At 37.6% G+C, this 24419-nt stretch overlaps 1 protein-coding gene across 2 annotated transcripts in view; it reads left to right on the top strand.

Moving 5' to 3' along the window:
* Positions 1-6812: 6812 nt before the first annotated feature.
* Positions 6813-24419, top strand: part of DSC1 (desmocollin 1) — a 30597-nt gene continuing 12990 nt past the window's right edge. For both annotated transcript variants that reach the window (XM_026496145.4, XM_044383141.2), the window contains exons 1-9: positions 6813-7160; positions 10157-10241; positions 11462-11664; positions 12851-12970; positions 13802-13957; positions 19700-19844; positions 21093-21259; positions 21720-21854; positions 23460-23645. In XM_026496145.4, coding sequence (XP_026351930.2) covers positions 7098-7160; positions 10157-10241; positions 11462-11664; positions 12851-12970; positions 13802-13957; positions 19700-19844; positions 21093-21259; positions 21720-21854; positions 23460-23645 — 1260 coding nt within the window. In that variant the 5' untranslated portion in view covers positions 6813-7097. The remainder of the gene's footprint in view (positions 7161-10156; positions 10242-11461; positions 11665-12850; positions 12971-13801; positions 13958-19699; positions 19845-21092; positions 21260-21719; positions 21855-23459; positions 23646-24419) is intronic.

Below are 24419 nucleotides of genomic sequence, written 5' to 3' on the forward strand. Positions count from 1 at the left end.
AAGACATACCATAAGTGTGCTTCCCTTTCAGAATAGTGGTAAAATAGCAAGACTTTCAGCCTAGCAGACTCAGCTAACCTGAGGTAACACCGAGCTTTTTCACTGTACCTGAGCCCTCTGACCTGTTTTCGAGAAACACAGTACACGCATGCATGCACATCTTCAAAGTAAAGGCAGAAATTCTCAAAACATTCTAGTTCAACTTCACACAGGGACACTTTGACCGAAAGACAGCATGATTTACAAAATGTTACTCTATGCACCCAAGAGAATGTGTTTTGTTTGATCACGCAGAGCACTTTCTGTTTCCCATTCTCATCTTTCTAATTATTGTCCAGAATGTAAGAAATAGCAGCAACCCAGTTTCATAGCAACCCAGGTAGACCAGCAATGTAATTCCTCACCTTCACCTTAGACCCATGAAGCAGCAGAGAACCATTGAGATGACAGTCTGTTCAATTAACCTTAGGTAAGAACAAATTCTCAGGGGTGTTTCGTGAAACAAGATACAGAATCTGATCAATAGGCATTTATTTTTGTTACATCCAAAACAAGCTGCCAGAATCTTGGAGAATGGGTTTTCTTTTCAGTTTAATAGCAAGTAAATTAGAAATGGTTCCTTTGAGTAGGTATCACATTTCCTATAGAAATGACAACACTTACATTGCAATCTAGCCAACAAATCAACTTATAAAGTTCTAGGTGAGTTTTGTGGTTGATACTTCAGAAAATACCAATAGTTTCTCAGGGAGTATTAGCGTTTCAAAGGACTTATAAGGCAAAAATATTTTTGTACTGTCCTCCGATTCAATCATAAATATATAAAAGGCTAGAAACTAAAAATGTAACAATCTTCTTATTTCAAAGAAGCAGCTCCATTGAAGAGAGTTTCAATTATTAACTTGTTTGGTTGACTTCAAATGTGCCAATTTCCTTATGATTGCCAATATATGCCAACATATTCAGAGTATATATACCATGAAAAAAATGCAATGGCTTAGCAGTTGTGAAAAGGGCTTGACATGATCTGATAAATAATTCAGATTAAAATGGTAACGTCTTACTTATCAAAATAGGATTTTTAACAAAATGTTAATATTCGATCCTGACTGGGATGCTTACTGTGTGTTGTCAATGAGCATGCACATCAGTACTCTGTTTTGGGGATATTAAGTTGGTTTTATATACCAAGAGCCATTAAATCTCATATCTTTTGGGGATACCTGGGTGGCTCAGTCGGTTAGGCGTCTGCCTTTGGCTCAGGTCATGATACCAGGGTCCTGGGTTCGAGCCCCACATTGGGCTCCTTGCTCAGTGGGGAGTCTGCTTCTCCCTCTCCCTGGGCTGCTCCCCCTGCTTGTGTTTTGTTTGATCTCTCTCTCTCTGTCAAATAAATTAATAAAATCTTTACTAAAAAAAAGATACATTTCATATCTTTTGACCCAGAACATCTGTGTGTAGGACTTTATCTCAAGAAATGATCCTATAACCAGAAAAGACTTTAGCTTTTATGATGGTTTTTATAATAAAAAAAAAAATTGGGAAAAACTTAAGTACTCAACCTTAGGGAGTGGTTAAATCAATTGCAATGCATTTATTTGAAGGAATTTAATACAAGTATTGACATATCTATATAGGACTTGCCATGATATGGGACAAAAGTCTGTTTTATAAAAATTATTAACGGGAAAATGTATGCTACAAAATTAAATTTCTAGCACAGTATAACAATGTTTAAAATTCTATACACTCGGGGCGCCTGGGTGGCTCAGTCGTTAAACATCTGCCTTAGGCTCAGGGCATGATCCCGGTGTTCTGAGATGGAGCCCCACATCAGGCTCCTCCCACTCCCCCTGCTTGTGTTCCCTCTCTCACTGGCTGTCTCTCTCTCTGTCAAATAAATAAATAAAATCATTAAAAATAAATAAATAAAATAAAATAAAATTCTATACACAGAAACTAGACTAGAAGATATACACTGGAAGATTACATTTAGATCATGGGTGAAGTCTTCCCCCCTAATTTTCTATCTTAACAAAGTTAAGGTAGTGAGCATCTATTCTTATCCATAAATATCTACATTTAATAACATTTTTAATTTGTAAGATAAGTAATTGACAGTAAGATTCCATGTATCATAGAAAAAAACAACACACTTTTCAAACATTTAACTTTGAAGGCCAGCAAAGAAAATAAAAACTGGAGGAAATTTCAAGAAGTGAATAAAAGTCTATAATATTCATTAAGTTCATTTCACCAGGATTTTAATCCTAACTATATCATATGAAGTACTTTAACTAATTTTCAAAGTGTATAATAGATTTTTAGGTCCATGAGGGCAGAGGTCGTGTTTTCTTTGGCTTTCTGTCATCAGCACTGTGGGTAGTGCTTACAGTATAGACGCTGTTAATAAATGATTTGGTGCATAATTGGTATTATTGAAATGACAAATAAAGAAATGGTCAGTTTGGAGGATATTTGCCTGCTGAGCTACTATTCCTCCTTTTTCTGTCAATAGCCTACAGTTGTTTTGGGCAATGACCTCTCCTCCACTTTCTGCCTATGTGATCTGTCCTGCCCTTTGACTTTAAACTTATGGACAAAATTTGGCCAGTGGAATTGTGTTTTGCCCAAACTATTGGAAGCAAGACATGCTCTTTCAACTTTGGGTTACCAAACTGGTAGAATATAATCTTGGTGTTTCTGGTGGTCATCTTTGCCTCCACACTGAGAAAACTGAATGACAATGAAACCAACACAAAGAGCGAGCTAAGAGATGGAGAGAACTAAGAGCGTGGTGAGATCATTTGATCACTTGGCTTGAGCTATGCCTGAATCCAAGATATCCCTGGACTTTCCAATTACATGACCTAGCAAACCCCTTTATCCCTAACGAGCTGTTTTGTTTTGTTTCTCTTAAGCCAGATTGACTTAGGTGTGAGTGCTGAATAGAGTTTTAAATCATACAGAGACGTTATGCTGGCCTTTCTTTTCATAGGTTTGCCAAGAGTTTTGATAATAGGAAGTAGTCATTTTTAAGGTTAAATTAATCCATCCCCTATGCAAGCAACCTCAAGAAATCATTGCTTCAGTACTTATGAATTACTTCTAATTTTCAATAACCTTTTACCCAGATAAAAGGTTATGAGGCCAGTGGAATTGAAGGGGATTTCCACTGCAGTACATTGAACTCATGGGACCCAATGTGTCTTTTATAGCTAAGACTTTTTTTTTCTTGGGGCGCCTGGGTGGCACAGCGGTTAAGCGTCTGCCTTCAGCTCAGGGTGTGATCCCAGCATTATGGGATCGAGCCCCACATCAGGCTCCTCCACTATGAACCTGCTTCTTCCTCTCCCACTCCCCCTGCTTGTGTTCCCTCTCTCGCTGGCTGTCTCTATCTCTGTCGAATAAAAAAAAAAAAAAAAAGATTTTCTTTTTCTTTGTTCATACATTTCCAGCCTCCCACATTAAGATCACACACCCTCACTTACCCCTGTAGTTTCTGTTTTCTTTGGTCCTGCATATTCAACACAAAGTGCCTTGTTGTGGGTTCATCAATGCATAGAGATTCCTACCCGTCCAGAGTCTTTTAAAATAAATTGGGTCACCTGACAGAGAGAATAATTCTATCACTATGTGGCTATTTTGAGGTCTTTAATTTATTCATAAATAACACTTTCTACAAGTTGTCTGTGCATAAACATTTCTTATGAAATTTGTCACTATATTTCCATAAGACATATTCTTGGAAATTCATAAGAAGACATATTTTCTCAACATGTCTTAAGCTAAAAACGAAAGAACTATAAAGGCCATGTGAGTCTTTAGATTTAAATCTTTCTCGGTATGACCATAAATCTGGGGTGGGAAACAGGTTATGTAATATTGACATATTTAAATTTTTTTTTCTTCTACAGGACTCTGCATCTAGAATGTGATCATTGTCTATTCTTAATTTCTCTCTAAATTGCTGAGATATTTAATATTTTCTATAGTGTCTTCTTTTACCCTATATTATGAACTAGAAAGAAAACTACATTTCTGCTTTCCTCCAGAAAGTCGTGCCTTTTTAAAATTTTGATAAGATGCCTGTCTTCCTTTTTTCTGTCTACGGTGCTTATCTTCTAGCAGAAGTGACAGTCCTGTATATGGACCCTTAAATATTTGTTCAATGAATACATCTGTTTGTGTATCTTTAGATAGGCTTTACATAAGAGACCTTGGACGTACAATAATGTTGTGTTTGTTTTACTTGAAGTGCAGTCTCTTTAACTTTGTATTGCACACTTAGGCAATTACATGGTATAAAACACTAGCACTTGCTCTGAGCCAGACATTGGTCAGAGTGCTTTCTATGTGTTATCCCACTTATCTTCATAATAATCTATAAATTAGCAGCTATAATTATCCCCATTTTATAGATGAAGAGTCTGAGGTGCAGAAGGGTTAAGTAACTTGCCTAATGGCATATTGCTAGTAAGTAGTAAAGCCAGGAGTTGAAGCCCAGTAATCTAGCTACAGAGTCTAAACTCTTAATCTGAAGAATCTAAACTTTTAACCACTGTACTACACCATCAATCATTCAGTTATGCTGGTAATTTAGACATAGATTAAAACAAAATACAACTAACATACACGTAAAAATGAAAATAAAATAGGGCTTTTTCTGAATAATCGGTAGTATTATAAATATATTTAGATATACCCATATTTAAATATACACCTAGATAATCAGGCAGAAACATACACAGACAGAATTACACTTGGATCTGCACATATACACTCAGGTAATTATTCCTATTTCTATATTTCCATTCTTTCCTTTTCTCCCAAAGTATCAAATATGAAGATATCTAATTAAAGTGACTTTACTTTCTGAGCAAACACAGAATATATTTATCGGTAGCTATACCTTTGGCAATAAAATACTACAAGATATCTTTAGTTGTTGTTCCCTGGTCTTTTATTTCCCAAATCTTCCCAGCCTCTATGTGCAAAGAAGCAGTTATATTACTATTTTCACATTTATATGCAGGAAAGGAATTGCTCTCACTGTCAAATAACCAAAAGAAAATCTTTCATCCTTCCTTTCTGAGCAGCACGGGTATTAGGCTGTGCCTTTACTTTTCAGTTAAACACGAGGTAGAAATGTCAGTAACAAGAGCAGGAAGAGTAATTTCATGTATAAAAATTCATAATGTAAATGGTTTAGCAACCATTTTACTTGATATAGAATGACTCTCACAAAAGAGGCCAGGTGCTCACAGTATTCCAGAATGATGGGCTGTTCTTAAGAGATGTTAACGTTATAACTGCTTCTGAATACATTTTACTAGTCCCATCCTGGCTTATCCAGCCAGGCTGAATTCTTACATACCTGGTCTCTTTTCTTTTCTTTTCTTTTCTTTTCTTTTCTTTTCTTTTCTTTTCTTTTCTTTCTTTCTTTCTTTCTTTCTTACTTTCTTTCTTTTGACTTTCTTTCTTCCTTTCTCTCTTTCTTTCTCTCTCTTTCTCTCTTTCTTTCTTTCTAAGGTTTTATTAATTTATTTGTCAGAGAGAGAAAGAGAGAGCGAGTGCGCAAGCCCGCACACACAAGCAGGGGGAGTGGCAGGCAGAGGAAGAAGCAGGCTCCCCGCTGAGCAGGGAGCCTGACCCGGGACTCAGTCATAGGACGCTGAAGTCATGATGTGAGCCGAAGGCAGATGCTTAACTGACTGAGCCACCTGGGCGTCCCGCACCTGATCACTTTCTGCTCCTTTTCAACATATGGGTCTATATTTATCATTGAAATAGGTCAGTTGGCAAAGGATGATCACATACTTTCTCGTGGTTCCATCATCTACAAGGAGCTCTCGCTGGGCTGTCTGGGAGGATTCTCTGAAATGCCTGCCGTGGTTCCTGATTTTTCGCAGTGGTTCCGGAAATACGAATTTTAGTTCCTTCTTTATAGGCCAAATGAAACAATTACCATTTGAAAATATTTACCCTCCTTTCCTAACATCCATCACTGCTGACGGGGGCCATCGATACTCAACTCACTGAGTCGTGATGGGAGATATGATGCTGCAGTCCTCCTTGCAAGTGTCATTAGTGTTTAAAAAACTAAACTGGACGGAATATGGTACTTTTAGGCTAGGATAGCCCGCATGTGATGTACCGGTAATTAGGATGAATGGAGTGATTTGAAAGAGCGTTCATCTCATATCATAGTTGTTCTCAAATAATGATACTCAGGGGAAAAAAAAAATATATTGCTTCACAAGTACCAAAAAGAATGCCATAAAAAAATTACATCCTGGCTATTTCTTTATTTTCTTTTATGAGGTCTATATGCACTCTGCTAAGTTCTTTGTGATACCTAGGAGACCAAACCTCAGTGGCCAGCCGATGACACGGAGTGAGCACGGCTAGGTGGCCGCTGTTCCCTCTGCAGGGAGGGAGGAGCTCCAGAGCTGTCTGTGGCAGACAACACCTAAACGCTTAGATGGGGAGATAACTTCTGATGGCTGTGATTGCACATGCATATGGCCCCTGATTTGCCAAAACGGCAGCTGAGGAGACATCACTTCCTTGTACGGAGTTTGTGCACCATTTCTGTTTGCACCCAGGGGCAAGATAGGTTAATACGGCCAAGAAGGAGGGGAGGACGTGGGAGCGGGTAATAACTGGGGAGCATCCACCTGGGGGGGAAAAGGAGGAGGGGGGAAGATGGAGGGTGTTCCCTCTTGCTTCTGCCTATGTGTCAAGTGGCAGGAGAAATTTTGAAAGCCATGAGGAGGAGCTAGTGACTGGGTTTTGGGGTGTTTCGTACCCCACCCTCCCCACTTGTAGGAAAACCTCTTCACATTCAGAGGTTATTGAATTGGAAGGAGGAGGACTGACCTGGAAATAGGAGGAAAGCAATTCTCCTGCTGCTCCTTCTCCTGTCTTTTGTCACTTGCCTCCTGACTCTCCTCCAAACCCAGCTCAGATGCGCCAAGGTGGCCGCAGCAGACCCTGCACACGTGCCAGCCATTGGGAATCTGCTTAAGCCACCCTGTGCCTCCCAAGCTGCCCTATCATCCAGCCACCATCCCTGACCATTGGGACCACTTCTGATGGCTCTGGCCTCTGCTACCCCAGGGAGCATCTTCTGTAACCAGCTCCTTTTCTGTCTCCTGGTGAGTAACAACCAAAAGATTAGGGAATTTAAGCATGCCGCTACATGCTTCCTCCCTCCAGTTTGGGCTTGAAAGAGAATAGGGGTGGCAGTGGAAGGCAGAGAAGATAGACTGGTAAAACAAAAACAGAGTGGAGGAAAATTCAAGGAAGAGTTGAGAGACCTGTGACCTGGGATGGCAGGTGTTTGGTTTGTTCTTCACCTGCCCACTGCAAGGACATTGAAGTTTTTCGAGGGAATCCCCTGTTGTCTTGCTGTGATGTTTTCCTAAGGGTTAGTGGAATGAATTCATTCCTCGGGCATTTGGCCCAGAGGTTCTGAGGTTTGCTTTTGCTAGGAGTCATTAAATAAGCTTACATGCTTAGTTCCCCTGAGCTACAAGAAGAGGAAACGGAGTCTGGGTGAAGATGCAAATTATCCAGGACTTTCGTTTTACCCACCAGGAGCTAAGAGAAGAGCAGAACGCCTAGCTTGAGCTAGGGGTTTAACTTGGAAAAAGCAATAAAGAAAAATGTGACCATCATTGAAAAAATTCTATTCAGCTGGTTTCCACTTAGGTTTTTCAGAACTTTGTACGTGTGTACTCAGGCGTTGTTTTTCTTTGGTGGGGATGAGGGAGAGGGGACTTGTCCCATATCTCCACCTGGCATTTCTGAGCTGGGCATTCCCTTTTTTCCCTCTCCATTTTGGCAAAATACTTTAGCTTCAAATTATATTTTCAGAATTTAAAGATTTAACTGTATGGGGGTAAACATTTTCTCCACATAAATATATGATGCAGGGTTGATGGTCCCATTCTCATTCTGTAACTGCTTGGTGGGGGGGGGAAACAACAACAACCTCAGAGACCACCTTAAATTAATATGGTAAAGTGCAGTGAAAGATTTCTGAGGGATTGGTCCAGATTTCTTTTGCTTCTGGTCTCTGTGTCCAGCATCCTTTGGTTCATCCCTTGCCCATCCATCCTTAACCCCCATAATAGCTAAAAGGATGTCTGACCCCACCTCTCTCTAAATCATTAAGCTGCTAATTTAACTTGAAAACTGGAACAGTACTCCTGGAGACCTCCATTGGCTCTGCGAACAGAGGCAGAAGCAAAGAAGTGGGGGTCCTAGGGCAGGAAGGAAAGAAGATCGGTGTGGGAGTGGGAATGTGGCTATACTCTAGGAGAGTAATGTGTGTGTGTATATAGGTTAGATATATGTCTGTACACACACACGCACACACACACACATATATGTACATACACACACAGATGTGCGCCTATGTATATATATTTTGTCATTTACAAAATACTCTTCATATATTTAGATCATTACTGATAGAACTCTTCATGTTCAGAAAGTTCTTGGGATATAATTTAGTTTATTCCCTGGCATTAGGAATGAGTATATTAAAAAGACAAGAATGTCTGATGTTTTAAAAAGTGGTCGTTTGAATTAAACTGAATACAATTCCATCAAATTCATTCTGCAGCTATTTGCTAAGTACCTACTATGTGCTGAGCACTGAGTTTCTAAAGGAGAACAAGACAGGTGTAGTTTTTCCCCTTCAGTAACTTACAGGCTATTGGAAAAGAGCCCTGGAAACAGAAAGAGCATTTCATGACTATATGATTAGGCTTATGCTACATTCCAGGAAGGGAAATGTGGGGGAGTTGTGAAAATATGACAGGGAGGCTAAAAAAAATAAATGTAATTAATTAATTAAAGTGAGTACAAATTGAGTTTTTAAATTCCAATTTTTGGTATTACCCACATGACAGAGTTTTTGTAAAATTACAAACTATTTAAATAGGCTGATACAATATGGTTAATGGAATTGAATTGAGTCAGAAATGAAGTACGCACTCTGAGTATGAACGATGATGCCCTCTCTTTCTCCCAGATAATAGGTCCCATAACTCTAGAAATATGTCCTCAGAAACATTAATCATAAAATTGACCTGCTTCTGGGAAATCTAGCTCTGCTCTACCTTATATTTAAATAATCAAAAAGCAGTCATTTTGATAAACAGAGAGGAAGCAAATAAATACAAAATGCCAAGAAAAAGAAGCAAACTGTGTTTCCAACCTGTCAACACTTTTAAGCTAATAACTTTTTTCCCCAGATAATCTATCTTCTTTCCTTTAACTACCTAGCTTTCGAGAACAATAGCTGTGTCTTGAATTTAGTTACTGATCTTTAACCTGTTGAAGGCTACTCTCTATATTTTGAATTATATTACTTTGTAGACTAGTTTTTTTATTTGAGATCATTCTTTCAAGTTTATGCCAAACCAGTCCCAGGAGTGATCTGAGATGAGTGAAGATTTGTGGGTGTTCTTCTTTACAAGGTTAAAAAAAAAAATCCTCATGGTTTCTAGCCTTAATCAACTATAACCTCAAATTGTGTGGGGCTGTGGCAACGATGATTTGCATACAAATATGTGATCATTAAATTCCAAAGTTAAGTACTTTCTTCATGCTAAGAAATCAGAGTGACATTTATGAATGGGCTTAGAGATGACAATCTCTATGTAAAATCAATTGTTTATAACCCATTTCTTTTAAATGGTACCATATGATTTGGGTTCTAAGAACTACTGTTCATTTTAATTTTTCATTAATACTAAATGACTGTGGTGCCCCTAAAGCCACTTCATTTGCTTTTCCCTTTTAAAATGAATAAGGGGGAGCCTGGGTGGTACAGTCTGTTGACCACTGCACTCTTGGTGTCGGCTGGGGTCCTGATCTCAGGCTCAAGACATCGGGCATCAGGCATGGAGTCTGCCTGAGATTCTCTCCCTCTCCTTCAGTCCCTCCACACTGCCACCTTCTCTCTCTCTCTAGAATGAAAGAAATAAGTTTTTAAAATGAAATGAATATGAAAAATATTGAAGGTCTAGAAGGTAAATTTGTTTCTGAAATTGACATTTTTATCAATAAGACAAAACTGTAACGTGTAAGTCTGTGATCAAATATAATTCCTGATTTTTTTCTTTTTTTTTTTCTTGAGGTTTTAATATTCTCTTGCGATGCTTGTCAGAAAATTTCTCTTCAAGTTCCTTCTCATCTTCAGGCTGAAACACTTGTAGGCAAAGGTGAGAAACGGTATTAAGAATTTCATAGTGTTAACTGCTGCATTTAGCTTCAGGCTGCTCTTGTAAAGTTTGGGATAAAGCCCTGTAATCGCTCCTTGGCATTAAAATTAACATAAAATGAAAGATGGACCGCTCGTGTTTTGGTAGTGGTTAGAAACAATGAAAGTACCAAGTTAGTTGTATACTTTTCTTGCCAGAAAAATTAACAAACATCAAAGGGCTAAATTAGCTCGGTTCACACGAATGAAGGTGCAAAAACCAGAATCATATTTTAATTCATATCAAGTAATCTGCTGCCCAAATTCCAAAGCCAATGCTCTTTAATTGATTAGATAGAAAACAGATGTGTTAAAATTTAAATGCCCCCAAATAATATTTGTGCTTGAGGTTGACTATAATGAACAAGGACCCCCCCCCCCCAAGAATGTATGTGATTTGTCACACGGAATAGCTTGGGAAAGTCAAATACAGTTTCCAGGAGTCTTACTACCACAGCCATTCCTAAAGCGTGGGTTGGTTGCTCTGAGTCCAAGGGTCACATTCCTTTTATCAGGTTTTTTTCTTGGCCTTAAGTTTACACCTTGAATACTGAAGTGGTATCCGTTCCCAGACAGACATCTTGTTGCCCAGTGCTTTGAAGATTTAGATTAATCCATTGCTTTATATCTTCTAAAAACACTTAAAAGATAATGCAACCTATACTCCATAGACACATAACAAATATGCTAAATATGTTAAATAGGAATCTGTAAAGGCAATATTTTGATAACAACCCCGTTATATACTAAGTATTACTTAAGGAGAGGTCAGTTTTCTTACTTTTTGCAAGATAGTTTTCGTTATCAAAGATTGTTGCAAACGTGTTCCAAGTCTACTGATACCATACATTTACACTACATATAAAATGATAAATTTGTATGGATACGTACAAACCCATAAGTAAGAGTTAAAGTGGAAACAATAAATCCAGGGACCCAAAGAAAATATTTTATATCTCTTCACAAATTAATTTATGATGAAAAGAATGGAAACAATGACTCCATTTATTTAATTATTTAATTTCCGTGGCCCCTCAATTTTATAATAGGAGGTACTTAACAAGGGGCAAGGGTAACCTCCCTCTTTCTGTTTCTCATGGACTCACTGTCAGTTGTCATTCCTGTAAAACTTGTTCTGTTCCTGTTTTATTTTACAAATTACTGTTAATGTCTTCCCTGCAGTGAATCTGAAGGAATGCTTCCCGTCTGCCAGCCTGATCCTGTCCAGTGATCCTGACTTCAGGATTCTAGAAGATGGCTCCATTTACACAACACACAACCTCATTTTGTCTTCTGAAAGGAAGAGCTTTTCCATTTTTCCTTCAGACAGCCAGAGCCAGGCACAGAAAAAGATAGAAATTGTACTGGATGTGAGAGGAAAGAAGGTATACAATCTGCTTATGAGAGTCCTTCATTCATAGATTTCCTTCCACGCTAAAATCATTGTTCCTGAACGCTCACTTGTCTGCTTATTCCACTTCTAATCAACCTGTGTAAAGACTAGACCATTCCGAGGAGTGGTAGAGCTATCTACAAAATGGTGTAAAAATGAACAGCTCTGCAGCCAGAGAGCAAGGTCAGAATATCAAAGGTTTCAGATAGTGGTTTGAGGTGTGGCAATTAGCAGAACCAACTGTGAAGAACAGGCAGGGGTGGGTCTAAAACTCAGTGAAAACTGATTCAGGTCAGAGGTGTGGCACTCCACCCTGCGTGGTTTTCTCCCAAGTGACTGTGGGTTTCAGTCACTTTAAAGAGATTGTCTAAAGCTTACTCCCATCTTAATAGAAAAATGCCACCAGGGTCCCTCTCTTCCAAGAATGAAGTATAGCCAGTCCACAGGACTGGTTGGAATGTTCTGGCTCTAGGCTCATTTTCTGCCGTGAGTGCTAGTGACCAAGGAGTGGGAAGGGAGAGGTTACTGAAATTCACATAAATCTCACTTTAAGCAAATTCTGCACAATGAAGTTTAAGTCTTGTGGAATAATTTTTTAATAAGTAATTTAATTTATGAGAGACTGCCCCGGCTAAATTTCTTTAGATTATAAGAATTCTTCACCAAATTTAGAATACGCTTTGCACTTTAATATGCATTACACGTATTATAAATTTAGGAGAAGGCTTATAAAACATTATTTCATATTGTAGAGTTTCCACATCACATAAAATTAAATATACTTGAACGAATGCTGACCTCTGTCTTTGCATAGTTATACAAATGCTTTGTACTGGTGCCAGTGTTTTAATAAATATTGGTTGTTCCACGCCTAGTGGAATAAACTCGGTTTTTAGATATTTGTTGATGGATTATCTCTGTTTAGGGGGTTTATACTTCTCAAGATGGCATCTCTCAGCAATGCCCTACAAAGTTCTGGTTGATTAACTGGTTAAATCAAATGAAACTGGTTCTTATGTGTTTGTGTATGTATCTTAATAAAAAACAGAAATGGTTTGGGTATTACCTGTGATATGGTGATGTACAACCCTTACTTATTTTCTTCATGTTGATGTACATGTGAAAATCACAGCTCCTGACGAGAGGAGGGGCTGTATTTCTTCATCTCTCCCATGCAGGCGCCCGAGAAGAGACACACCAGAGACACTGTTCTCAAACGCAGCAAGAGACGATGGGCCCCTATTCCCTGTTCGCTAATGGAGAACTCATTAGGTCCATTTCCACAACATGTTCAGCAGGTATATTTTACCTCATTTGACTTAATATAGTAGAGGTTTTGCTTGTTTACTTTTAAAACTGTACGTTTGAATGGAATCAGGGCTTTAACCTGTTTGTGCTAATAAGGATCATCCATTCATCAGAACTAGAAAAAAAAAATACAGTGTGTTTCGTCACTTTTCTCCCGAAATCCTATTCAGCATTTAGAAACAAGTTTCATATTTTGAGTTTCTGATGCTCTTAAATCGATATCCGGGTTCTCCCGACTACACTACCAGACTTCAGCATTCTTGGACAGAGGACGTGCCTAGAGATTTTGCATAATTCAGTTGTCCCCTCAATTAACACTTCTCGCAAAAAAAGACCGGTATTTTTGTTTACCAAAAAGGTGATGTCACTGCCAGCTAGCTGGAGTGTAAGAATAGGCCAGCTTTGAAATTATGAATTAATTGTGGGTGGAAGGTTACATTATTTTTACTTTTTAAAATCAGTACCGTTTCCATTCCAAATAACTCGAAACCACGGAAATTGTTACTGTCCTTTATATAGAAATAAGAATTAAGTGAATTGGAATTGTGAAGGTATGCCCAGCTCCCACATTTTCCATTCACATGCAGAGAATTCAAAAGAATTTGGGATAAATAGATGATCCAGTTTGTGGCTTTGCACACTGCAGAATATGAATACAAGCTGAAAAATATGAGGGATGATGGGTAAGTAAGCAAGGGGAATAAAGAATAGGTGACTGGGAAAGAGCAAGTGATAAAAATTAAAGCGTCACAACCGGTTAGGTAGAAGGTGTTTACCATAGCATGTCTGTTCTTTTACTGAATCGTCACTTAATGTTACAGGTCCAGTCTGATGCTGCGCAGAATTACACCATCTTTTACTCCATAAGTGGACCAGGAGTGGACAAGGAGCCCTTCAATTTGTTCTACATAGATAAGGACACGGGGGATATCTTTTGTACACGAAGCATAGACCGCGAGCAATATGAACAGTTCCCAGTAAGATTATTGGATTCTTAAGCATTATCTTTTTAGTTACTGTCTTTATATTTTCAATGCTGCTTATTTACATATTAGAAGAATTATTTCATTTAATACTTTAAAAATTGTTAAGGTATAATGTAAACTTCAATTTTCTTTTTTTTTTTTTAAGATTTTATTATTTATTTATTTGACAGAGATAGAGACAGCCAGCGAGAGAGGGAACACAAGCAGGGGGAATGGGAGAGGAAGAAGCAGGCCCCTAGCAGAGGAGCCTGATGTGGGGCTCGATCCCATAACGCCGGGATCACGCCCTGAGCCGAAGGCAGACACTTAACCGCTGTGCCACCCAGGCACCCCTAAACTTCAATTTTCTATTAGTGCAATTGATGATGAAAGATAATGGGTATCATAAGGGAAGAAAAGGGGAGAAAAGCCATATAAAATATAACGACACAATTTTAAAGGACAGGCTTTGATCTGTAGAATCCTGGGTCAACAGCAGTGAATTTTCTTGAGTTTGTAGTTCCCTAAAACAGCAGGTTTCAATTATTCTCAACCTGACTGTACATTATAAATCACATGAGAACTTTTGAGAAAATACTGATGCTTGGGTCGCTTCCCAGAAATTCTGATTTAATTGTTCTGGGATGGACTATGGACTATGAGAAACAAACTGAGGGCTACAGAGGGGAGGGGGCTGGGGGAATGGGATAGGCCGGTGATGGGTAGTAAGGAGGGCACGTATTGCATGCTGCACTGGGTGTTATACACAACTAATGAATCATCGAGCCTTACATCGGAAACCGGGGATGTACTGTATGGTGACTAACATAATAAAAAATCATTATAAAAAAAAAATTAAAAAAAAAATAAATAATTGTTCTGGGATGGGGCCCCAGCAATTGAAAATTTGAAGTCACCCAACGTAATTCTAAGCATTTCCTAAGACTGAGTTTCACTGCTTTCACCTCTTGAATAATATTGTGCTTCTTTTCTTCTCTCTGATTGTCCAGCCATGAGAACCATGGGTATCATTTTATTTCTTTAGCAATCCAGAATAAGTTTACCAGTTCCTTTTACTCTAATTTGACCCAAAGAAAAATTCTAGCTCTTTTGAAAATTAAATCCTTTCTTTTTTCTCTTTCAAACTTCACATATCTCCTTAGTGTTCTGAGGTCTAACCTGACATATAGGAGAAATTCACAGTGAGTTTCAGGGAGATGGTGAGTTGAATTGTTTAAGCGCTTGGATTCTTGAATTATGAGTAGAATGGAAGAACTCTTTGTTAAAGGAGTCCATATAAGGGAAAAGTTATCTCATACTTGAGCAGTCCAGGAAGTAACATCTTAGCAGGTATCTGAAAGATAAGCAGGAACTGGTAGCCACACAAAGGCAGCCATGAAAGAAATGAATGCTCATGGGGGGAGGGGGAGTGCAGACCCCATCCTAAGGATGTCAGAGCACTGGATAAGCTGGTGAAATTTTTAGAACAACATAAATGTCCCACTTTAGGGATTTCATAATTAAATTGAATGGTTGGATTAGAATGACATATTTTCTTTATAATTTTATGCTCCCACCCAAATTCTCTGAATAGACATACTTTATTCATAATAATATCAAAGTATTACTTTAAGAAATAGCTTACATAGACTCTAATAGGAGAGGTATGCTAAGCATGATTGCAAACATTTTGGTCTATCAAGAAACCAAATAAAAAGTTGATAAATCTATAGATATAGGTGTGTGTGTGTAAGTATGTAAATTCTCTGCCCCCATCTTTTTAAAGATTTTATTTACTTATTTGTCAGAGAGAGAGAGAGCACAAACAGGGCAAGTGGCAGGCAGAGGGAGAAGCAGACTCCCTTCTGAGCAAGTAGCCCGAAGTGGGACTTGATCCCAAGACGCTGGGATCAGGACCTGAGCTGAAGGCACACGCTTAATGGACTGAGCCACCCAGGTGTCCCTCTGCCCCTTTTATGGATCCATTATAGTAAGAAAAGTTCTAACCCTAGTAGTCTCCCAAGGAGAAATAATAAGCTGCCTATTCCGCTGTGCAGTGTACCTTTCATTTCTTACTCTGCCGATAACATCATGTTCTTGAATTTCGCAGTTGTCAGCTACTTCTCACTGGATCATTGCCGGAGAAAAGGAGGAGAGAATAGTTTTATTTTAAAAAAGGGGGGGGAGGTGCGTGGGTGTCACAGTCAGTGAAGTGACCTACTCTCGGTTTTTGGCTCGGTTGTGATCTCAGGGTGGTGATCGTGCCCGCCTGGGGCTCTGTGCTCAGCACGGAATTGGCTTAAGACTCTCTCTCCCTCTCCTTCTGCCCTTCCCCACGTTCTCTCTCTAAAATAAATAATAAATCTTAAAAAAAATAAAAATAAGTTACGTTGGAGTCTGGCTCAAGTTGGTAGAGCATGTGACACTTGATCTCAGGATTGTGAGTTCAAGCCCCATGTTGGATGTAGAGATTACTTTTTTTTTTTTAAAGTTACTTTGCTATTTATTTAACATCTTTTAAAGGACAAAAGGAATAAAATCGTTTGGAATTTATGCTTAACACTGGGCTTCTGGATAATTTTTATGTCAGAATTACCCATGTTTCTCTAGTTCCCATTACCGTAGTTAAGACTGAATTGATACTAAGAAATATCACTTGCAAATTAGTAAGATTCATAAAGGGATGTATAACAGCTAGCAGTAAACATGATGAAACATGAAATCACTTGAGGCAATAGAGAATGGAAGGTTTCTCTGTCAACATAGAGGTGTAAATTAAAATAATACCTCTTTGCTTTTCTATCAAATCAATTCCACTTACTAGCTTTATATTGGAAAGCTTATTTCTCTGGAAATTAGTAGATTTTCATTATTTGCCTCTTTTTCTTTTAGCCTTGGATAGGTCAACCTTCATGAATCTGTTTCCTTCTCTGTCCTATGGGCTACTAATAGTCTTATCTACCTCAGAGCTGTTGCAAACATTAAATACTCATATTAAATATTGGTAAAATCAATATGTAAACCATACAGTTTTTAAAAAATATTCTACCAGTAGGTCACACAATACACATGCTCTAGGATTTTGTCCTCAAAACAGGATTTTGATGGGATTTCTTAATTTTTCCATTTATCTAACCTATATAAATGTTATGTATTACTCAATTATTGTTACTTGAAATAATTTTATTTCATTGATTATTGGCACAGGTTGTCATGGGTCTAATTCAATACACATCCTCATTGTGCTCCTGTTCTCTCTCTTGCCCCATGTTAGATTATTTAATCTTGGTTTGTAAGTATTTTTCTGAATGAGTCACACCATTATTGCAATGTGAGGAGTTTGTCTTAAACCATTAAATTCATCTAATCTTTCAGGGATGTGTATAAGTCCGTTTTATCCAAGCTTTTCAAAGAATAGTTGTATAAGAAGAGGATTTTCTTCAATAATTCCAGGCTATTCTATGAAAGAAAACATTTGCAAACATGTTTCTCTTTGAGTGTTGAGGAGACAATGTATTTTTGTAAATACGTGGGGAAAAATTGGTTTCAGCCTAGTCCCTTTCCCATCCAACCAGAGCCTTATTATCTTGCAACATATGTTTCTTTTTCAGCCATACTGGTCCATCCATTGTCTTTATATGTATATTGCTAATAACATTCTGTACCCACTCAGCTTTGCTGCTCTCCCCTACCCCTGCCCAGTCTACACTGCATATCTTTCTTTACAAGGTCAAACTCAAGTTCCCACTCCTGTTGGCAACTGTTCCCATCTTCCCAAAGATTAAAAAAACAAAAAAATATTCAGCAAATTGCAGTGGGAAAGGGCTAAAAGATATGAGATTCTTCAAGCTACAGAAGAATTCAAGGGAGAAACAATATATCAAAAATGCACATGAAATTTAAATAATACTCTCCTAACTCAGCTAAAAATATGACTAATTTTAAGTATAATACTCTATATACTTCTTATAACAATAATCAAGTATATGATTATTGCTCTCAGTATAAAATAATGTGAACTCTATTGTAAAACCAGTACTATTCTTGAGTTTACTTTAATGACTAAATAAGAAAATATTTATAATTAGTTCCTCTATTACAGGCACATAAATGGATTCTCCTAGGAAGCTAGGCTATTCTTTAAAGTTTAGTTATATTCCTAGTTTAGATTATCCTTTCTACAATAATGATTTCAATTTTGATTTATTTTGGAGATATTTAGCTCATTATTAGTATAAATAAATAAATAAACAAACAAACAAACAAACAAATAAATAAATAAAACCGTGTACCCAAAATAGTACCTGAAACAAAATCACCACATCTGAATCCGTGGAATGTGAGATAATGACATTTACTTGTTGTTAAACATCAGGAACCACTATTATTTCAAACTACAAGTGATTGTATGTATGGTGGGAACAAGATGATCTTCATTTCTGACAAAGAGAAGCACTAGCAAGAAATTGTGTAAATTACAGCAGGATGGACTTAGATAGGGAGGTATTTGAAGGCCAACATGATGAAGTAGAAGAATTCCTTACAAATGATTCTATGGAGAATGTTTATGATAATTTTTTTACAAAGGACCAATTTAAGGGCTAGTTTGTCTTTCAAAAAGTAAAGATGGGTGGAATTGAGTGCACAAAGCTATTTATTGAAGAATTACCAACCTGGGCACTGTGTTAGGAGCTTTGTCATACAATTATCAGAATGTCTCAGGTTTCATCCCTGAGGACAATTATCATCTTATAGAGACATAAACCAATTTCATAGTTTTCTGTAGCTAAAAATCTCAAAATGGCAGCAGTTTAAAGAAAGAAAATTTCATGCAAAATCTGAGGGGAAAGGAAGAGATTGGTAGGAAGGCTGATAGTGTGACATCCGGATAGGATGGTGGTGATGAAAACCACAGTGCTGCTGGTGGGGGTGATAAACCGCAAAAGAAGAGTGCAAAAATAAATTGATGGTCTTTGAAAGAAAAAGACATTAAATCCTGGCCTTTGGAACCAAGATAGATCATTTTGAGATGGAATTTGGAACGTGTATATGATTTTATTGGCACTTTTATTGCGCAGGAAATATGTTTATGATAGAAAAATGAGAACATGCAGGTAAATAGAGAAAAGAATTTGTAATTGAATCACTGAAGATAGTTGATATCTATTTATACATATATGCAAATCTGTAACTAAATGGAATCATATTTTTTTTAAAGATTTTATTTATTTATTTGACAGAGATAGAGGCAGCCAGCGAGAGAGGGAACACAAGCAGGGGGAGTAGGAGAGGAAGAAGCAGGCTCATAGCGGAGGAGCCTGATGTGGGGCTCGATCCCATAACGCCGGGATCACGCCCTGAGCCGAAGGCAGACGCTCAACCGCTGTGCCACCCAGGCGCCCCTGGAATCATATTTTTTATAAACTTTAATAAAATACTTGCTATTAGCATAACTGGGGGAAACTTACATACATTCTAACAAGCAGAAGGGCATGAGGTTAATTCAGAGAACGGAGTAGCCGCATTACCTGGGGTGCATTGTCCTTGGTGGGAGAATCCTGCGGACGCTGCAGGAGGATTGAAACCATACGTCACATCCACTGTGCTGGTGTGTTTTCCGTTGCACAAGTTCTTAGTTGCATATTCTTTTGTGGATAACTTTTTAAACATTATGTCTTTCCCCAACTGCTAGGCTTAATTTTGTGCGTAAGGTGTCATTGGAGAACAAGCTGACAGTGTTTGCCTACCTTTCAGCTCTACGCCTATGCCACAACGGCAGACGGTTATGCCCCGGAGTATCCACTCCCCTTGCTGTTCAAAGTTGAAGACGATAACGATAATGCTCCGTATTTTGAAAACAAAGTGACTGTCTTTAGTGTGCCTGAAAATTGTCGAACTGGTAAGTTCACGTCTCAGGAAAACACTCAATTTTTGCTTCGATTCAATTCCTCAGTAATGTTTTAAACACAAGTATGCAAAAACATTTAAAAATGCTTGCATGTCGAGGATCTTCTATATAAAACTTTGTAATCTTCGAAGATCGTGTACTCTTCAAAGGCAAACCTTTTTGTGCTCATTTTTGCTGTGCACATGTGCAAGGCAGCTGATACATGAAGTTACCAACTTTGTTAGATTAAGCCACAGTGCATATGAATGTGCGACAGGCAATTGCTATTCATATTTTCTATTTTGACTATGTACATAGGTGCCACAGATGCATTTATAAAGCAATAAATAATTTGAATCTTTACAAAGTTTCAATACATTTTCAAGGACCCCAAAATATATCAACAAATGGAAATGTTTATCTGACTTATAACCATATATATATATATTTATATATATATATATACATACATACACACACACACACACACACACATTTCCTTGGCATATTTTCCAAACAAATTTAAAAAAATTAAACTGGTTTGATGTCATAGGCAGCCAGGATTGTGACCTAAGCACATCAGTGGGCAGAAGATTATCCAGTTTATTTTAAAAATAAAAAAGTTACAGGAAATGCCTCCTCCATTCTCTCGTCGTTATGTATGTATGCATGTTTAACATTGTTTTTTCATAGTTAGTGGTTTGCTAAAGTAACATTTCTCATACTCAGATTTCTGGGCTGTAAAGCTTGTCCAAATGATACTCAGACTGCTACACAGTGTTTGTCTTACATATATTAATAATTACTTGCATATATTAACAATTCGGCACATTTATTAAAATATCAAGGTATAAAACTTTGTTACCATATTCAAAGCTGTGGTATTCCTCTAACTAAGATTATCAAGTCGGCCTATAAAAGAAACAAGACATGCAGAGAAGGTCCCATCCAAAAATGGTCTGTGGACTGGGTGGTGGGTTGGGGGGAAGAATTTGAGAACCACTCTTACCAAAGGTGGGGTGGATGTTCTCAGACATGTGGAATATAGATCATATTTTTCAGAATACCCACATAATTGAAGTTTCCAAGTGAGGGGAGTTTGGAGTTTGGAATTTGGGAGAGCATTTAAGACACTGCACTTGTTTGTAAAATCAATAATTGTCATTTTGGGGAGAATATGCTATAACCATACCTTGTTTGTTTGTAATTCAATTATAGTGCTCTTTTAAGTCGTTGACAATATGGGATTTCTCTGAACAGGAACTTCAGTGGGACAAGTGACGGCCATAGACCTAGACGAACCTGGCACTCTACACACTCGCCTGAAATATAAAATCTTACAGCAAATCCCAGATCACCCGAAGCACTTCTCCATACATCCGGATACAGGCGTCATCACCACAACTACACCTTTACTGGATAGAGAGGTAATGAACTGATTGATTAATTTTAGACTCACTAAACTATATTTAAACCGATAATGAACTCCCAGAGGAGTTTGGCCACCTCTCCAAGCTTGCTTCCATACAGGCTGTGCTGAGGGCTTCTCTGGATAACTTCCTTTGTCTCTACAGAGATTTGGGGAAGGTACAAGGTTAGACAAGTTCTTACTTAAGATCATTGACCTGATGTGATGTGTGGATGTGAAACAGCTTTACATTTTGAAATATTATGTTAGACCTATCAGGTTGCTATTATACCAACTAGCCAATCTCTTGTTCTGTATTTATATTTGAGGTGGCCTTTTTTTTTTTTTTTTTTTTGTAAAAAAAAAAAATCAAAAAGGAATGTAAAATAATCAGAGCCTATGCAATGGCTATGAGAATTGCAAGTTATAAGAAATAGAAGTGTTCATCAATATACCTTCTTCTTTCTTTTTTTTTCCAGCATTGTGATACATACAAGTTAGTAATGGAAGTGCGAGACATGGGGGGCCAACCTTTTGGTTTATTTAATACAGGAACAATTACTATTTCACTAGAGGATGAAAATGACAATCCACCATATTTTACTCAAACTTCTGTGAGTATATCTTTGTATTCATTTATCTAGGTTCATTTACTTTTTCAAAAAAACACACGAGAAATTTGGTAGTTCTGTGAGATTGCATAATTCGGTCTTAAGAGCTGCCACTTACAGATAACATGCAAAAAAAATATGATCTCTGTAAAAATAATTGAAGGACCAGTTATTTCTTTTTTTTTTTTTAAGATTTTATTTATTTATTCGACAGAGATAGAGACAGCCAGCGAAAGAGGGAACACAGGCAGAGGGAGTGGGAGAGGAAGAAGCAGGCTCATAGCGGAGGAGCCTGATATGGGGCTCGATCCCATAATGCCAGGATCATGCCCTGAGCCGAAGGCAGACACTTAACCGCTGTGCCACCCAGGCGCCCCAGGACCAGTTATTTCTAAATGCTAGGGAAAAAACTACTCTCTTGGCTGTCTAAGGGCTTCTTAGCCCTTGCTGTTGTTCATGTATTCACCATTTTCTCAGATGCCAAGTTCTATTATTGGATGCCTTGGATTTAAATTTATTTTGTAGAGTGCAGGAAAAGAGGCCCGCTCTCTCTGGTATCCTTTGCACTTCAACTTCCTAAGACGGAAAAGAGACTAGATTTATATCCTCTGCTTTGCTGGGACATCAGTAAGTACAGTGTGGCCCTCCCATTATCTATATGTAAATTCTCCCAGCATCATGTATGAGTGAACTTTCCCTTAGGAAGTACACAATACAAGAAATATATATAGGATGGTACTTCCAGGAAATGGCTCTTCTTTCCTGAACTTTTAGTAAGTAATCATTTTTTCATCAATCTATACCAGAGTACAAGTTAAAGAAGAGAAAACCTCCAGTGATAGGCACATTCATACAATGTTTTATATGAATCCCTACAACTTGTAAGGATATGTTTATCCCATAGTTGATTTGAGAAAATGAAAAGTCAGTTAAGTAACTTGCTTACGATCTCATACATACAGACCATGTAAGAGGAAAACCTGGGATTAGGATCAAGATCTCTTGTGCTCCAGTGGCTATGAGGTTATCATTCTTCTATGAATTCATTTTACATTTCTAGAAGATTCTGATTTACGACTTTTTTTAATCTGTTAATATAATATGCTTCTGTAACTGTATTTCTTTTTGGGGGGAAGAAGAGGAAAAAATGTGATTTAATTTCTCAAAACCGGAAAAATTTTTTCTTTAAAATGTTTGCTAGGGAATCAGAAGTAAATTAAAAACAAAAATTGGCATAGTAACAAGCCATCCAGTAATAATAAGAAATCAATGTAGGTTATAATTATCTATAAATATTGAAGGCTTAATAGGTTAATATAAAAGGGGCCATAGCCTATAAATTTTGAGGAGATGCAGAATAGAGACAAATATGAGGGCTTGAGTGATTTCAGAGAAGTTTAGAAGTTAAGAAATGAATTAGTCTTTGAAGAATGGGTAAGAGTTGAAAAAGCATTTTAGTGAGGAAAGATAATCTGTGCGTGAAATTTGTAAATTCTTTCCAATTTATGATTGCATGTTCCCATATCACTTTATTTTCTTTTTCTTTAAATGTAGAAAATCATGTTGTTAAAGCTATGAATTTATAATAATAAGAGGCAACTGTTTTAGTATTTTACAGAAGTAGAAGAAAACAGAATTGACGTCGAGATTTTACGAATGGCAGTACGTGACCAGGACTTGCCAAACACTCCTCACTCAAAGGCTGTCTACAAGATCCTACAGGGAAATGAAAATGGAAACTTCAAAATTAGCACAGACCCCAATACAAATGAAGGAGTCTTGTGTGTTGTCAAGGTAAACAACAACAACGAAACGATCAAACAATACTTTAAAAAATACTAATGTACACTTGGGCATTGGTACCCAAATATCTACATCCTATGTACTATGTATCTCCATAGTAATTCCTATATGTATATGACTAGAGAATTGCCACACAATGCTGAAATGATTTACATTGGTTTACTTAAATGTTTTTATTATTATTATTATTGTTGTTATTTTACCCTCGTATTTTTTTCTTAGAAGATGGGCATTGAAGGCACAAAACACATTGTTCTCTCTACATGGGGAAAACGAAGGCAGAGAAATATTGTATTAGCAATCAAATATTAGTCTTGGAAGGAGTCTTAGACACCCACTTGTCCCTTATTTTATGGAACACAAGGAAGAGAGAAATGGAAGAATCACTACTGGAAATCAAACCTCTTGCCTTTACAATTGCCTTCTTGCTCACATTATACTTTTACTTCTCTATGATGTATAAGGCAGACTCTTTATTAAATATTCAGCAGCTGTTCCCATTAATCCTCCTATATTTGAGGTAGCCAGCACTTTGGGATTTTAAAAATTCAGTCGCAATTACTAGCACCCAGAATGATACACTAAATCTAGTTCCTTTCTCCCTTCCAAGTACTAACCAGGCCTGACCCTGCTTAGCTTCTGAGATCAGAAGAGATCAGGCATATTCAGGGTGGTATAGCTATAGACACACCTGGTTCATTTCTGAGTCCTTCTACGCATTGCCCTTACTAACCTCTGACATATTTTCCCTGATTACTTTCTTAG

Source organism: Ursus arctos, unplaced genomic scaffold (genome assembly GCF_023065955.2).
Source record: "Ursus arctos isolate Adak ecotype North America unplaced genomic scaffold, UrsArc2.0 scaffold_17, whole genome shotgun sequence".
Lineage (NCBI taxonomy): Eukaryota > Metazoa > Chordata > Mammalia > Carnivora > Ursidae > Ursus > Ursus arctos.